We start from the raw sequence: 15225 nt of genomic DNA on the forward strand, positions 1-15225 counted from the left end.
CAGGTCAGAGCTGATGATGCAAGAGAAGAGGGAGAGACCGGAAGTCTTGCAGCTTAAATAGACCGCTGGTTCTTGCTAAAATCCACTCTGATCCTCTTTGTGATCATGCATATAAACCCCTCTATTTCAGCCCTGCTCAGAACAGGCTGTTTCTGTGTCTGTAGCTTTCAATGTAAATAATCTGTGTCTGACCACGCCCCCTCTCTGGAAGGGCTTTGGTGTCTCGGGCTTTCTCGCTCCATGTCCTATTGTTTAAGTTGAGAAGGCAGATCAAACACCTAGCTGTGGGAATGTCACCCTCCTGGGGGAGGGGTTACTGCCCTTTGTGATGTCATGAAGGGAAAATCTCCAAACAGCCTGTTTGAGCACACATTTTCTGAAAAGTGGAGCAGGCAAAAGACGGAGAGGATTTTCTCATCATTGGGGGGTTTGTAGACTGACTAGGAACACATATTAATGTTAGAGTAACATGGTGAAGTGTATTTTGCAGAATATGTGACCTTTAAGGTTATACACAAAGGTTTTGAACTCTAATGTGCAGTGAATGTATCTCTCCTGGTTTTTAAAACAGATGTAATGTTTACTACTTCTTGTGTAAATTTTAATTTTAAATAATTTGTCCTTATATCAGAGAGGTGCGAGAGCTGAACCCTCCTGAGGTGTCTGATTCAGTCCTCCAGTTTGCCTCATGGGGCGTTCAAGGTCAGCAGCTGGTGAGTAGTCGAGTCCAGGTTTATGTTCAGCTTTCAGAGCAGATTTTAAAAATTAAAACAAACGCTGTCTTCAAAGCTCCTCCCTCATTTCTTCACACTTTTCCCACTCCACCCATCCTGTTTCACAAGCAGGGACAGAGGCAGCAGCACACCAGTACTAGTAAACAACATTCAGTGATCAGTTTTTAAGTAATGATATGCATCTCAAAGTTGATATGGTTGTCTTCTTCCTTTTGGAGGGTCTGTTGCCTCTCTTTCAGTTGTAATCCTGCGACAACACTCCGTTCAAAAGCACCTAGACACAGCTTACCTGAGTGTGCGGGGCTGTCCCTCTTCCCGCACGTGCTGGCCGGCCTAACAGTGGGACAGGGAGGGGATCACTTAAATTAAAAACCTGTATGAAAAATGTTTGAGCCTCTGAGCGAATCATAAACCTGAAGGAAGTGCCATGTGAACACAGAGCCGAGAACAACAAACCCAGAGAAAGTTTTCATTTCCTCTCTTTTAGGGAAGTCTTAACTCCACGATTTTGCTATATTAAAATCTGAATTTCACACATTCTTACTTTGAATGAAAGACACAATCCAAAATGAAGATGTATTTATATCTTTATAACCAGATAACACACATTGTGTAGTTTAATCCTGTAATAAACAGTCTTATGAGATAGTGAAATTGAAAGATTTCCCAATTCCCTAGAAAGTCAGCCGTTAAAAGCTTTATAACCCAAATGCAATGGAGCACCTACTGTGTTCTATGTATTTACTCTGTGGTACTGAGCAGTGATTAATAGAAACATCTAAGACATGTCCCGTGTGTAAACAGAGTTATTATAACGTTTGCATGTTTACAGCTTCAGAAAGTCACCTGACCCCAGTTTAGCCTCAGGTTTGGATATAAATAAATAACTAAATCCATCTTACACCAACAGTTGTCTCTACATCAGGCTGTAGACGCTAGCTAAATCACTTTTGGTGATACTACTGTACCTTGTCAGTCGATGTTGGTCATTGGCTTCTCTCAGTGAGGGGGAGTACAGGGGGAGGCATAACAGCCCTGTTTGTTTTACGACAGTGCAGAAGCACTGAGAGGCCTTCGGTTGGCGCCAAAGCGCACCAAACTGAATTTCCTACAAATTGCTTCTTTAAAGAAAAAAAAAGGAAAGGCAGATTAAAACTGTGCATCTTCTCCTCCCTCATTTCCTTGTCTCCAAGTATTACCTACTGCCTAGGGATAAATTCACACCTCTGATGTGGAAATGTCTCTGTCTGCTTACGTTCTGAGAAAATGTAAAGAGCATTTAGATGAACCGGTTTTTAACAGTTTCTGCTCATTTAAAGAACAACAACAGTTAACTCAATTATTGAGAAATAATCTGCAGATTTTTATGATTAAAGTTCGATAAAGCTGCTGCTTAATAACTGCTTATTTTGTCTCCTATTTTAAAAAGAATAAAGCGGGCTCCATGCAGAAAGGTGAAAATCAATGTTTAATTAAATATCTCATGCAATATTGTGTAATTGTATAATCCATTGTAAACGCTGAATCCTCTGTGCTCCGAGGTAAAGGCTGATCAAAGGCCGTGTCTGACAGACTCAACCTAAACTAAACAGTTATTTTAAAGAGAGGCCGGCAACAGCTGCAAATATCAAGCTGTCTCTGGGAGACATCTCGTTGGGTGACTAAAGCTCTCTTTGTGAGTAATTCCTCCACCGTGCAGAGTTTTTATGCATAGAATAATCAGTCCATTATTTTCTCCTGCGCAAGACAAGGAAAGCAATTAACCATTTGATAGCATACTTATCTCGTTTCCTCAGTGTTTCCACCTGCCCACGGTGAAGGCGCTTCTTCAGGAAGCCCCACAGCAGTGGGTCAAAATGCTAATGACAGAGAGGGATTCATTACTCATGAACTCTCCCTGCATATTCCCACTCTGTTATCAGAAGAGATGAGCCACTTACTGAATGTGTTGTCATCAATGAGCAGGTTTTTTCTGTGTGATCAGTTTACAAGTTCTCAGTCTGTCAACAGAGATGTCCCTATAGTCCTTCTGTGCCGTGCTGAAACTTCTTAAACCAGGACTTTATTTTGCATATGTTGTGGTCGTACTGACTTCTAGGGATGACGAGTTTTAGAGGAGAGGCCGTCATTGCTGCAACTTAACTTTTGAAGGCATAGGTGCTCAATTCAAATATTCTTTTTTTAGTCACTGACAGGCTTGTTTTCATTTATATCACAACTATGGAAAGTGTCCCTTTTAAGAAAAAGGCCTTTTTTCTTAAGACCAATTTTTTCTAGCTGATGTTGTCTTTCTTCTGCTGAATGTATTTTGTCTCCAGAAAGCTGTGTGTGTGTTACACGTGTTACATGTGTTGCTGTTATCACATTCTATGGTGGTGTTCATTTCATAACCTTTCTTTCTCCTGCAGGTTTACATATTTGAAAACAACATTTACTACAAAACAGATGTTCAGAGCAGCTCGTGGAGGCTCACGTCCTCAGGACAGGAGGGGCTCGTCTTTAACGGCATCACAGACTGGCTGTATGAGGGTAAGAGAGACTGCCGAGTCATTAAGTCTGAAATGTTGGATCAGGGATGGTTGGTTTAAATGCAATAAAAGATGAGAAAATTACCCAAATAACAAACAACTCGTTCTTACCAGAAAAACACAGGATATTCCTAAATGGGCATTTATTACAGCCCAGTTTCTGTGGTATCCTCTTCCGTTCACTTTTGTTGTTTTAAGTGATTGACAGATGTCATGGCACACCCCCCTGATTTACTGATCATTCAGGCTCAATTAATTCAGCCCACAGGCCACCGACTTTTGATCAATGACACATCTGTGGCGTTACGAACTGTAGAAATGCTCAGAAACTAACTTAGCATCTCTAAAAAAGTTATATATATATATATATATATATATATATATATATATATATATATAGTATGAATAGTTATACATATTTTTCACTAAACAAGAAATATAATGGATTGTTTGATAAGTTAAAATGACCATGCGGTTCAATTGTCAATTAATTTAAAATCCATCCATTTATATTACATGGAATGGTATATATTGATTGTAAACACGACTTAATTTAATAACCTGAAATTAAAAACGAGGAGCAGAAGAGAGGGAATTCAATTTTGATGTACTCACCCTGCTAATGTTGAATGATTTTTTGTGTCTTAATTTCTCAGAGGAGGTGTTACACACACAGACAGCTCACTGGTGGTCACCTGATGGCTCCAGGCTGGCCTACCTCAACATCAACGATACCCTGGTTCCCTCAATGCTGTTGCCCCGCTTCACAGGCGCTCTCTATCCAAGGGGCAAAGAGTACCCTTATCCAAAGGTAGAATTTAGAAGTTTGAGCAGCATGTAATACTTTAATCCAAAGTGACTTACAATAAGAGCATACAACCATGAGTTTGCAACCCACAACTTGCAAGGAAAATGCAAGTAGACATCCACTTAGTGATGGCAGCTGAACAGACATTTGTGCTGCAACCTTGATGTCAGATCAGGATTAGGATGTCATTTTTATAATTATGGTGGGAAAATCCATCTGACTTTATAACAAAGTTTAGGGGCTGGGTGTATCTAAGAAAAATAAAGGACCCAGAACATAACCCTGAGGAACCCAAGAAGGTAGTTGACGGCAGGAGTTTCTAGTGGAGGCAGTTTCTGTTTAAAACCTATCGTGTTAATCATCAGCCCAAATCCTTAAAACAACAACATACCTAGTAATCTTTCTGGCTCTTGCACTATGTTTTGGTGTCTGGAGCTTCACAATGCGGCATCTTTATGTGCTGCATCGTGCTGGTTAAGCTATTTGTGACGGTAGTAAGTCTCTTGCAATATTTGCACACTGGTTTTGTCTTGTCCGTTTTCCGTTCACCTTGTGTCTACAACCCGACTTTGAAACAAGGAGAAAATCTTCAATTGCCTCCGCCATGTGTGAATACCCATCTTATTCAGCTACCTATGTTAAAGAAAAGGAATTTGAAAAAGTGTAGCGGAACATATTTCTAGTTTTATGTGTTTAAATGTTTCATCCATCATTCCATCTCAACTATCTACTGTAATTTGCACAGGGATGCACGTTTGATTAACTGCAGCTTTATTTGATCAAACAAGCTCAACAAACCTAGGCTCTCTGCTTCAGCTTATCCATGAAGTTAAGTGAATCATTATTTAGTGTTATTCATGCTAGATTGACTTTCCTGTTTGAAAGAGGGGCAGCATTATGGATCTGTGGCACTGGGAGCGATGGGAGTATGATATGCTTCAGAATGGACACTTAACACACCTCCCCCTCTTTGATGCAGATGTTAAACGTTTCAAAAGCCTCTTAGATGGGAGATGGGTTGTGGAAAACTGGCGAAATGGGGGTCGTAAGGTAGAGGGCAAGCTCATTTGACGGTTCATAATCATAGATGGGGGAGGGGGATCATAGGAGGGCGTCTAACTAATGAAGTGCCACACTTTTCCCACAGTGTGTAAAAACTGTGTACACATACAGTGAGTCTGCTGCTTATATCCTTGTGTGGGGTCAGTTTTGTAATATTGTGGAATTTAATGAAGCAGCGATTTAATTGCCTTTCCTTCCTGCTGTCCCTGAGATCACTGATGCTTTATAATCTTTATAATCATACACACCATGTAGCAAACATCAATAACCACCCAAGTGCTCATATACAACACACACACACACACACACACACACAGACACACACACACACACACACAAAAGTAACTATTTGAGTCTAGCTTTAAAAGTAGAGAAAGGTATGATGGACCTCAGGTCAGCAGGAAGTTTGTTCCAAAGAGAGGGACCACAGTAACTAAAGGCCCACTATACGGACTTAGATCTAATCTAGGTTGTAGTCTGTGTAATAAAAATATGTTTAACAGACAAACAGTCTATTCAATGATAGCCATGCTGTAGACTCACAGAGATTTCCTTACAGTAAGTATTACCTTACTATTAGTCAGGTTTATATGTTTTTGTTTCATCATATAGCTTCATTACCCATAACTATATTTTTTTCTGTTCGTGGTTTTATTCAGTAAATCAGTATAAAGCAGTCTGAAAAAGTAGTACTACCTCCAAAGATCAGAGTGTGGAGGACTGGAGTTGCAGACATAAATGAACAATAGAAATAAGCATGCATACGTGCAGAGTAGATACTGTCTGTCATGATGGAGAGGGGTTGTGCTGTATTGTTGAGATCTCCATTGTCATGTAGACTAATGAGGACTATTTTTGAGGAAGGCGTATGCCAAGAAAAACAACTGACTAGCTTCAGGGCTTAAACAGAATACAGGAACTCGGTGTTTTCTCTCCATGATTCATGTCCTTTTGGCATTGTTTATTATGACAGCATACAAAAAAAAAAAAAACGAGTGCAGAGTGTTGTCAGCGCTTGTTGTTATTGTTTCTGTGCATGCACATATGCTGTGCCAGATTGCCTTTTCCTCCTTACTTGAAAAAGTAATTTCCCTTTTTTTGCTGTTTTGACTTTAGATGGGTCAAATCAATCCCACCGTCAGACTCTACGTGGTCACTGTAGACGGGAGCTCTGTAACAACAGAACTGAGACCTCCTGACAGCTTCGAAAAGAGGTACGATTAAATGTCTTTTTAAAGTAATAACTAATATCATTCATTTAGTCTGTTTATGGGGGCTGCACAGTGGTGCGCTGTTGCCTCACAATGAGGAGGTTCCTGGTTTGATTCCCCGCCTGACAGGAGCTTCTCTGTGTGGAGTTTGCATGTTCTCCCCGTGCATGCGCGGGTTCTCTCCGGGTACTCCAGCATCCTCCCACAGTCCAAAGACATGCTCGTTAGGTTAACTGGTGACTCTAAATTGCCCGTAGGTGTGAATGTGAGTGTGGCTGGTTGTCTCAGCCCTGTGATTGACTGGCTAACAGTCCAGGGTGTAACCCCGCCTCTCGCCCAATGACAGCTAGAATCGACAGCTTTCAGAAGCAGCTCACGCTTCCCTATGCTGCGGCCCTTGACATAACATCCGGTGTTTCCACGGCAACGATAAACATTTTGTGTCTGTCATGGCTGCTCTGTTATTCCCTTACATCTATACAATTACAGATTTCTTTGGCTTTGATAACAGTTGGAATATTTGAGGTAATGTAAGTACTCAACAAGAACAAAATATAACATAGGTTTAGTCCATTTTTAATTCATTTTGATATTTTAATGTATACATTATAATATCATTCTAAATTACTTTAAGCAATAGACAGTCAGTAGAGTGAGTTAGAGGAGCAAGCAGCCTCATAACGTTGTGATTGGTTGAACCACTGCAGCTGTATGTCTGGAGTCTTATAAACCCATGACACTACATTTCAAACAATCAATCATTTGCTCTTTGTCTCCTCAGTGAGTACTACATCACTATGGTGAAGTGGGTGACTACGGAGAGGCTGAGTGTGCGTTGGGTCAATCGAGCTCAAAACATGTCAATTCTTTCTCTGTGTGATGTCACGACGAGTGAATGCACAAAGGTAAGGCATTTACAATTGTTCATTTGTAGGTCTTCCCTCAAATGTTATGCACTGACTTAATCTTTCTTTATTAGAAACACGTGATGACATCAGAGAAGTGGCTCGACCGTCAGGTGAGTACATCAGTCTATTTTCCATACAACCAAAGGAGTCCAATCAAACATCTTTGTGCTCTTTTTTTTTACCCATTTTCAAGCACTTGATGTTCTCAATGGCATCATAATAATAATAAATTAGATTTATATAGCGCTTTTCTAAATACTCAAAGACGCTCATGTATTTCTTTCTCAGTCTCTTGGTTTGCTGTTTGACTTTATTCCCAGAGTGAAGAGCCAGCATTTTCCAAAGACTGCTCGACATTCTTCATCACCATGCCCTTAAAACATGGTGGCCGTGGGACCTTTAACCACATCACCATGATCTCCAACCAGGTACAACTATTTCAAATGTTAAAAAACACATTTTTGCAGTTTTACTGCTTCTATGATTCCTTTTTGAACACTCCTCATTTAAAATTATGTCCATATTCTATTTCCTGAAACACCAGAGAATTGAGAATACATCTCTTGAATTAATTAAGGAGCGTGTTGGATAGTAAATTAACTGGAGGCCTTGTTTCTGAGCAGATAGTAAGCGGAATAAAAGTTTAGAAAAGTCGAGGTTATGTTAAAAAAAAATGGTGCATGCTTTGCACGCCTTGAAGATAAAATGTTCTGTCGTCTGTGTTATGTTGTTTTCTGTCTTCTGTGTTACTGACTGCCTGAATGTTTTTATGTATCTGGAGAGCCTGAGGCAAATTTGCACCTCTGGTGGACAGTAACGATTTATTATTTTCTTTACTCTTCTATTCTTTTCTTGGTTTCAGTCTGAAAGTCAAGAGGTCAACCTGCGTCACCTGACATCTGGAAGTTGGGAAGTTTCTCAAATCTTAGCCTATGATGAGAGCACAAACTCAGTGTAAGCCGAAATTATTCAGCGTATCATGTCATCATATATTGTGAAATAGAATACAATAAAACATGAGCTATAAAATGACAGGTTCAATTTATGACTTTCAGTTATTTCCTAAGTACAGAAGAGGGATCAACACAACGGCAAGTGTACAGGTAACGTGTGGATTTCACTTCTAAACAGGACATAGATCATAATTCATAAAGTTTCAGACACTTCCATACTGTTTACGATCACACGTTTAAAAGTATGCATAGAAATGTGGATGGACACAAGCTTTTAATCAGCCTGCTCTGGTGTTGACATGTTAACTGCGTCACGTTTTTCATCTTTTACTGCTGCCTGCGGTTCAAAAGTCTCAAACCTCTGAAATGAGTTTCTTCCTCCCACACTTCTGTTGTTCTCTTCACACAGAGTCTTCACTGTGGATCCATTTCAGAAAGAGTGTCTCACCTGCTCCCTCTTCAAATCAAAGTGCGCCTACTACGACACCATCTTCAGCCCAAACTATCAAAACGTCATTCTCAACTGCAGAGGTAACACAGCAGCGTCACCAAGACAACAAAACCATCGTTATTCTATTATGGGATTAGCTTGGCACAACAGTAACATATAGCCTAATGTAGAAGCAAAGCACGTGTTCAGATCATTTCAAATTATAATTCACAACCCTGAGGCCCTGAACCCTGAAGTACATTCATTTATATCTCAAATGTTATCAGAGTTAATAAATATTAATAGAAGTTAATAGAGTAAGATGTCTGAATGTAAATATTTAATGAGTGAGTTGAGTCACTGTGTCACAGTTTTGTATTTATTAGCACAAATTTAAACATGAGTTTAGTTTATGACTTTAATCTAAATCCCCCTTAATGTGGCCCTAATACTCCTTCGTAATAACAAGATCTTCTACACAATGAAATACTTACTTGAACAAAACATTTGTTGTAGTTAGAACCAAAGTCTAAAACTGAGAACGAGGTCTACAAAGTATTTCAACTGGCCATGCTAAGGGGATTCTGGTGGTCGTCAGCCAACAGAACAAAATGGTGGATGAAGAGAATGTTTGTGCGACATGTTACTGTAATACAGAGAGGTAGTTTAGATATCAATTACATTTCCAAATAACCCTAAAAAACATCACTTCTGTTTCAACCGTTAGCTAATAAATATCAACAACAGTGCTTTACTACACTTCAGCTCTGTTACACACACTGTGCAGGGTTGTGCATATTTCCACACATGTAGGTGCAACACATCTGTAACTATGGCAGCTGCTTTTGTTCATCCTTTTTTATATTTTTTGGCAATTTCTAAATCTAGAAAAATGATCAGAGCTACAGTCTGTTGCACTTTGTGGTGAATGTTAGTTCTTTTAGCAGCTGTTAGCTTATCTGTTGGTTAGTCCTCTCTTGGTTTCAGGAGGAACATATCCAAAGAAATAGCTAAAGCTTCATGCACAAAAAAAAAAAAAAAAAAATATATATATATATATATATATATATATATACCTATACCTTGAACTGCACAAGTGTTTCTCCAGACATCAATAAACAAACTTCCAGACAGACTTCGATCAACGTGTAACTCACACCAAGGATACAAATATATTTGCCACTTATTTATATTCACTGTGGAGCTGTTAAATGGAAACATGTACCAGAGCCATCTCTTATGAATAAAGTTGGTTTTCTTGGTATTTACCAAGAAGTTTCTTTAAACACTTAACCTTGTGAATAAAAGTCTGGTAAATTGCACACTGACGTTAACTCTTCCCCCTCTCAGGTCCTGGAATACCCCAGACTACCCTTCACCAACTCAACGATATGAACAGTAAGTTCTCTGGCACTAAAACACATTTACTAAAATGCATCAGATACATGTTTTTATAATTAGAGATTATGAGTGTTAGGCCCTGTTCACACTTGACTTCTTTTTTCAGAAAAAAGCACTGCTTTCAGCGCCTTTTGAGCGCTTATGAGCGCGTGTTCTGTAACCTTAACAACGGGATCTAGTCTACGGTGCAACTGTGCCGGAGCTGGCCAGAGCACAACGCATCAATTTAGCACAGAAAAAAGAACAAACGGGACGGGAAGTCAGACACCGATACAACATTAAAACATCCGGTTTATTTTCAGAATAACACCCTCCGTTTTGACGGTTCAGAAAAATGACCGTTTGTGTGTTTGACATATCTGGTGGAAGTTTGCCGTTTTTGGGTGCATGACATCTTTTTGGGCACAGTTAACTAGGGACGTAGGTTACTACTCGTCCTGATTGGTCAGCTGTCAGAAAGGCGCTTGACATCACCCAGCGCTTTTCTGAAAAGTTGAAATAATTCAACTGAAAAAGGCGTCGGGCGCAGCGCTTTTTAAAAAGGTGTCATCCTGTTTCCTTTTTCCATAGGCTTGTATGTAAAAAAAGGCGCTGGCAGTTGAAAAAAGAAGTCAAGTGTGAACACGGCCTCATTCTGCTGATTGAGAGGGTTTTTTGTGACTGAAAAGTGCTTCAATCAATTGACTCATTTGGAAAGTATGAGTGTTAAAAACTGGAAATGTGGATGTTATTATGACGTTGAGTACCTGCACTTAAATTAGATTAAGAGCTGATTCAATGAGACTCTTTATGAACAATCCCCTTCAATTTTTTGACGATATTACAGAAAGGATACCTTAAGATAGATCATTTTATTTAAGAGTGAAGTGCATTTTTTTAAAAGAAAACAGCTGTTGCATCCCTCTCTTTAAAGGCACCAGACTCCTGTGAAAAAAGTGTTGAAGACTCGATAGTTTGTTTGATACTGTGTGTAAACAGAATGCTTAAAACTAACCAAATTAAATATACAAACTGGATGAGGCAAATCTCCATATTCATCTCACATGTTTGTTTGTTTTTTTAACTAGAGAGGTGTAACAGTAAGTTCAGGCTCAAATAAAAGCATCTTACTCTTGATCTGTCTTTGACAAAATTGTTTATTTAGAGTTTATAGACTATAAGAAGCTGAGCTTGAAAGAAGAAGAAACACTGTTGGACAATTGGAAACATTTTGATCGAGACCATTTCCCCCAAAGGATTAGGTTGCAGCCATGATAGCCCATTTCACCGCTGCCCACTGACACAGTATACTGGAGCTTACTGATAATGTTTCACCTATTGGTCAGTTAGACTCAAAAATATGTTAAAATAAATAATACTTTATTGATCCTGGTCATTTGATCCACTTGTTGTATTGTAATCATGTGTGACTCGTCTGATATCAGAACTAACTCTGCTCTGTCCTCCTAAAGAACACAAGACTCTGGAGAGCAACTCAGTGTTGATGAATGCTCTGATAAACAGGACGATACCAAAGTGGGAAAGAAGAATTGTACAAATCAACAACTACGGTATGTCAAATGACTCCTCTTTAACTTGGTGCAAGCCTTTAATATGGTTTGTTAACATGGTTGGGGGTCTCTAACCTTCCCCTGCCTTATTTCATCATGATTATAACGCTTTGAGAAGAAAGAAGACTAGAAAAGCGCTATACAAGCTCAAGTCTATTTACCATTATCAGTATTGTTATCATTATCACCAACTTTATCACTATCTCTATCTCCATTGCCATCACCAGTGTCATCACCATTGCCATCACCATCACCAGGTCATCACCATTGCCATCACTAGTGCCATCACCAGTACCATCACCAGGTCATCACCAGTACCATCACCAGTGTCATCACCATTGCCATCACCATCACCAGGTCATCACCATTGCCATCGCCTACACCACTGTCATCTTAACAACAACCACCTTTTTTAAAAGTGACTGCAGGTGACAGTGACTCATTTACTTCTTGATTTATTAATAATGATACACAGGTGTGTAAGAAACCAGCTTGAGATGAAAAATCAATCATTGCTACGCCTAACATACATTACAGTGAAAACCTTGCAAATGACTCTTGGTTTTGGATGATTTACGTAAATCAAGTTTACCACAACTTATTGGGTAATATTACACGTATGTACACTTGGATTGGTTAATGAGTTCAGACATCGCCCATGACTAATGCAGCTGCTGTGTTGACCTGATCGCAGGGTTTTAGCTTTGATGGAGTCAAAGAGAAGCACGTATGAACATGTAGCACATAACAAAGTCCCCGCTGTGACTTATATTCACTCTTACATGTACACTGGACTGAATGTTTGGCTATGATTTAGAAAAACATGTAGAAAGAAAATGTATCCTTAGTTACTAACAATATTGAAACCATGAAATTCTGTTGTCGACTTGTTTTGCAGCCCTTCGTCTGGAGTTAATCGTCCCAATAAAAATGGATGAAACAATGAAGCATCCACTCTTACTTATTCTGTAAGTACGTTCTCTTCTCAAACACGTTCGCTTTAATATGGAGGGCCTCTTAATGCATGTTTTATTGCTTAATTTAATATATTTAATAATGCAGTCATTTTATTGAATAATTTATCAAATTAAAAAGCTTCAGTGAGGAACAAATGCTCGTGATTAAATAAGTGTGCCTCTTATCTTACATTTTTTCTGAATGATTTACAAATAAGTTTAATAAAACAGTAATCCCAGGTTACCAGATACAGCAAGTAACAAGTTTTAGGAACCACTGTCCTTATGTGGTTGTTTGTATTTTTCATAGTTTATTTTGGAGTGTTGATGAATTTTTATGAAATCCTTTGACTTCTCATTTGACTCAACTCTTACTTTTTTCTGTCTGTCAGTGACAGCGCCCCCAGTGGTCAGGCTGTGAGTGACCGTTTCTCTCTAAACTGGGAGTCGGTGTTGGTCAGCTCAGACAGCGTCATTGTGGCTCGTCTGGACGGACGGGGCAGCGGCTTCCAGGGTCAGAGGATCCTGCATGAGGTCCACCAGGGACTGGGAACTGTTGATGTCCAGGACCAGATCGCTGCTCTGGAGTAAGTTTTTTTTTTTTTCTTGAAAAGGATACAGTTGATAAATGACCAGGTAAAAACACTAAACTTGTGTAAAGTTTGAAAAATACCACTGACACCATTGCCTTCTTTTATGAAGTAGTGTTTTCTGACAGATTTTCTTAAACTAATGTCCATATTTAGTCAAACCTATGCGGTTTCTTTATGTACATGTATTTTTGTCATTGTGTTTAAGGCGTCTCATCTCAAAATCAAAAAGCTAACTTTTTTTTATGTAGGTTTATTAATGTCACCTCCATGTAACCAGCAATGCTATTCTCATTCACTGTGCTTACTGGTCCTTCCCATAGACTTTATCGAACAGGGACATAGTCTCAGCGATGTCACCATTTGGTTTCTGAAGCAGAGTTTTGAAGCCAAATGGTGATTTCCATATTTCTTAAACTAACTTTCAGTCAACCTAGCAACAGGCAAGGGGTTGCATCTGAGGCAGGCCTAACGCCTCCTGACAAACAGCTACTACGCATCCGCTTGTCAGTCAAATCAGCCACACCCAAGTTATGCACAACTCTAGGCCTTAATTTAATAAAAACCGATGAGTTGTGAAAGAAATCACCAAAAACAGACCAAAACAAGAAAATCAAAAGCTAAACTGATTCTACCTTTTGCATCTGTATGATATGTATGGAAATACATTGGATGTTTTTTGCAGAATTGGACATGACTTTTGTAAAGGTATCATATGAAGCATTAAATGGGGGCACGTGGACAAACAGGATGTATCCTTATACCAAACCAGACTGGAAACACAGATGGAGAATTGTACACAAAAGAGACCACATCTTAAGAACATACCTGCCTGATTTTGCCAACTCACACTATTTTAGCTTCAAATCTATTCAAATGTTCCTGAATTTGCATTAAAAAAGAACAACATTTGATCCTGTTGTATTTTAGGAAGAGAGTGCTACATTTTTTACTTTCCAGTTAACTCATTCTGTACTTTCAGGTATCTGGTCAGATTACCTTATATTGATGGAAACAAAGTTGGAGTGTATGGAAAGGTAACATAGCCTCTGTATGCACCACTTAAACAGTTTATATTTTCTTACCAAACATTCTTTTGAAAGCAGGAAATATTATTTTTTCCAGGCATATGGAGGATTTCTCTCCTCCGTCCTGCTCCTGTCCTACAGCCCTTTGTTCAAGTGTGGCATCGCCGTGGCTCCTATAACTAACTGGAGACTCTATGGTAAGACAGAGAGGGAGTATACAGTGAAGAATAGCTTGTCGCAGGAGTCATTTCATTGATGATTTGTGCTAATACCAAGTTTTAAGCTCAATGTCTCAAAATAGACATGTCCATGCACACTGAGGTAATATACAAAAGCTCCATTCTCTCAGAATGTCAAACAAAACCAGGTAATCTATTAAGAAAAGCAAAGCAGCATTAATCATGAACGGCAGTTTCTATACTTCACATTACCTGATGTGGAGTGAAGAAGGAAGATGGAAAGCTATTGGAGGTGTAATCTTGACTGAATATTGATTGAATTAAAGCAGCAGAGCTGTCTGTATCTCTTCATTAAGTGTCTCTTTTTCCTCCTTTTTAAAGGGTCGGCAGAAACGGAGAAATACTTTGGCTCCCCAGCGAGAGAGGATCACAAATATCAGGTACAACAGATGTTTTTGAAGGCTTCGTTTGTTCCTTTGGTTTCAAAATGCTTGACGTGCTTTTTATTTTCAGCATTGCATTCATCGTTTTTTGCTGTAGAGTTATAGAATATCCTCTTTGATTGGAGTGAATGTTTTCTGGAGAACATCACAAAATTATACGACATATAATTTGAGTTCTTTGTTGATTCATTTTCTGCAACAGCACAAATTCCTGATGTGTCGATAGAATTCACTTGTGATTAAATTGATTTTAGTTTGAGTCATGGATGATAATGCATGAGTGGAAGGTTACTTTATTGTGTTCTTGCCCTGTCAGATATCCAGTCTCATCAGTAACTTCTCAGTCCCTGAACCTTTGAACTTTCTTATAATCCACGGCACAGCAGATGGTGAGTATGCACAAGTAATAGAACACATTTTCAAAGGTATTAATACAGACGTTAT

General features: G+C 39.1%; 1 protein-coding gene across 1 annotated transcript in view; it reads left to right on the forward strand.

Annotated features, from left to right (window-relative positions):
- LOC132987127 (inactive dipeptidyl peptidase 10-like) overlaps positions 1–15225 on the forward strand; it is a 92247-nt gene that overhangs the window by 73145 nt on the left and 3877 nt on the right. Inside the window, exons 7-24 of the mRNA XM_061053982.1 lie at positions 632–713; positions 3143–3263; positions 3919–4073; positions 6249–6346; positions 7125–7248; positions 7323–7361; positions 7572–7679; positions 8114–8205; positions 8307–8354; positions 8614–8735; positions 9985–10032; positions 11487–11585; positions 12484–12553; positions 12934–13128; positions 14114–14168; positions 14257–14356; positions 14720–14778; positions 15098–15170. Of these exons, the coding sequence (XP_060909965.1) occupies positions 632–713; positions 3143–3263; positions 3919–4073; positions 6249–6346; positions 7125–7248; positions 7323–7361; positions 7572–7679; positions 8114–8205; positions 8307–8354; positions 8614–8735; positions 9985–10032; positions 11487–11585; positions 12484–12553; positions 12934–13128; positions 14114–14168; positions 14257–14356; positions 14720–14778; positions 15098–15170 (1688 nt within the window). The remainder of the gene's footprint in view (positions 1–631; positions 714–3142; positions 3264–3918; positions 4074–6248; positions 6347–7124; positions 7249–7322; positions 7362–7571; positions 7680–8113; positions 8206–8306; positions 8355–8613; positions 8736–9984; positions 10033–11486; positions 11586–12483; positions 12554–12933; positions 13129–14113; positions 14169–14256; positions 14357–14719; positions 14779–15097; positions 15171–15225) is intronic.

The sequence above is a fragment of the Labrus mixtus genome, chromosome 13 (genome assembly GCF_963584025.1).
Source record: "Labrus mixtus chromosome 13, fLabMix1.1, whole genome shotgun sequence".
Classification (NCBI taxonomy): domain Eukaryota; kingdom Metazoa; phylum Chordata; class Actinopteri; order Labriformes; family Labridae; genus Labrus; species Labrus mixtus.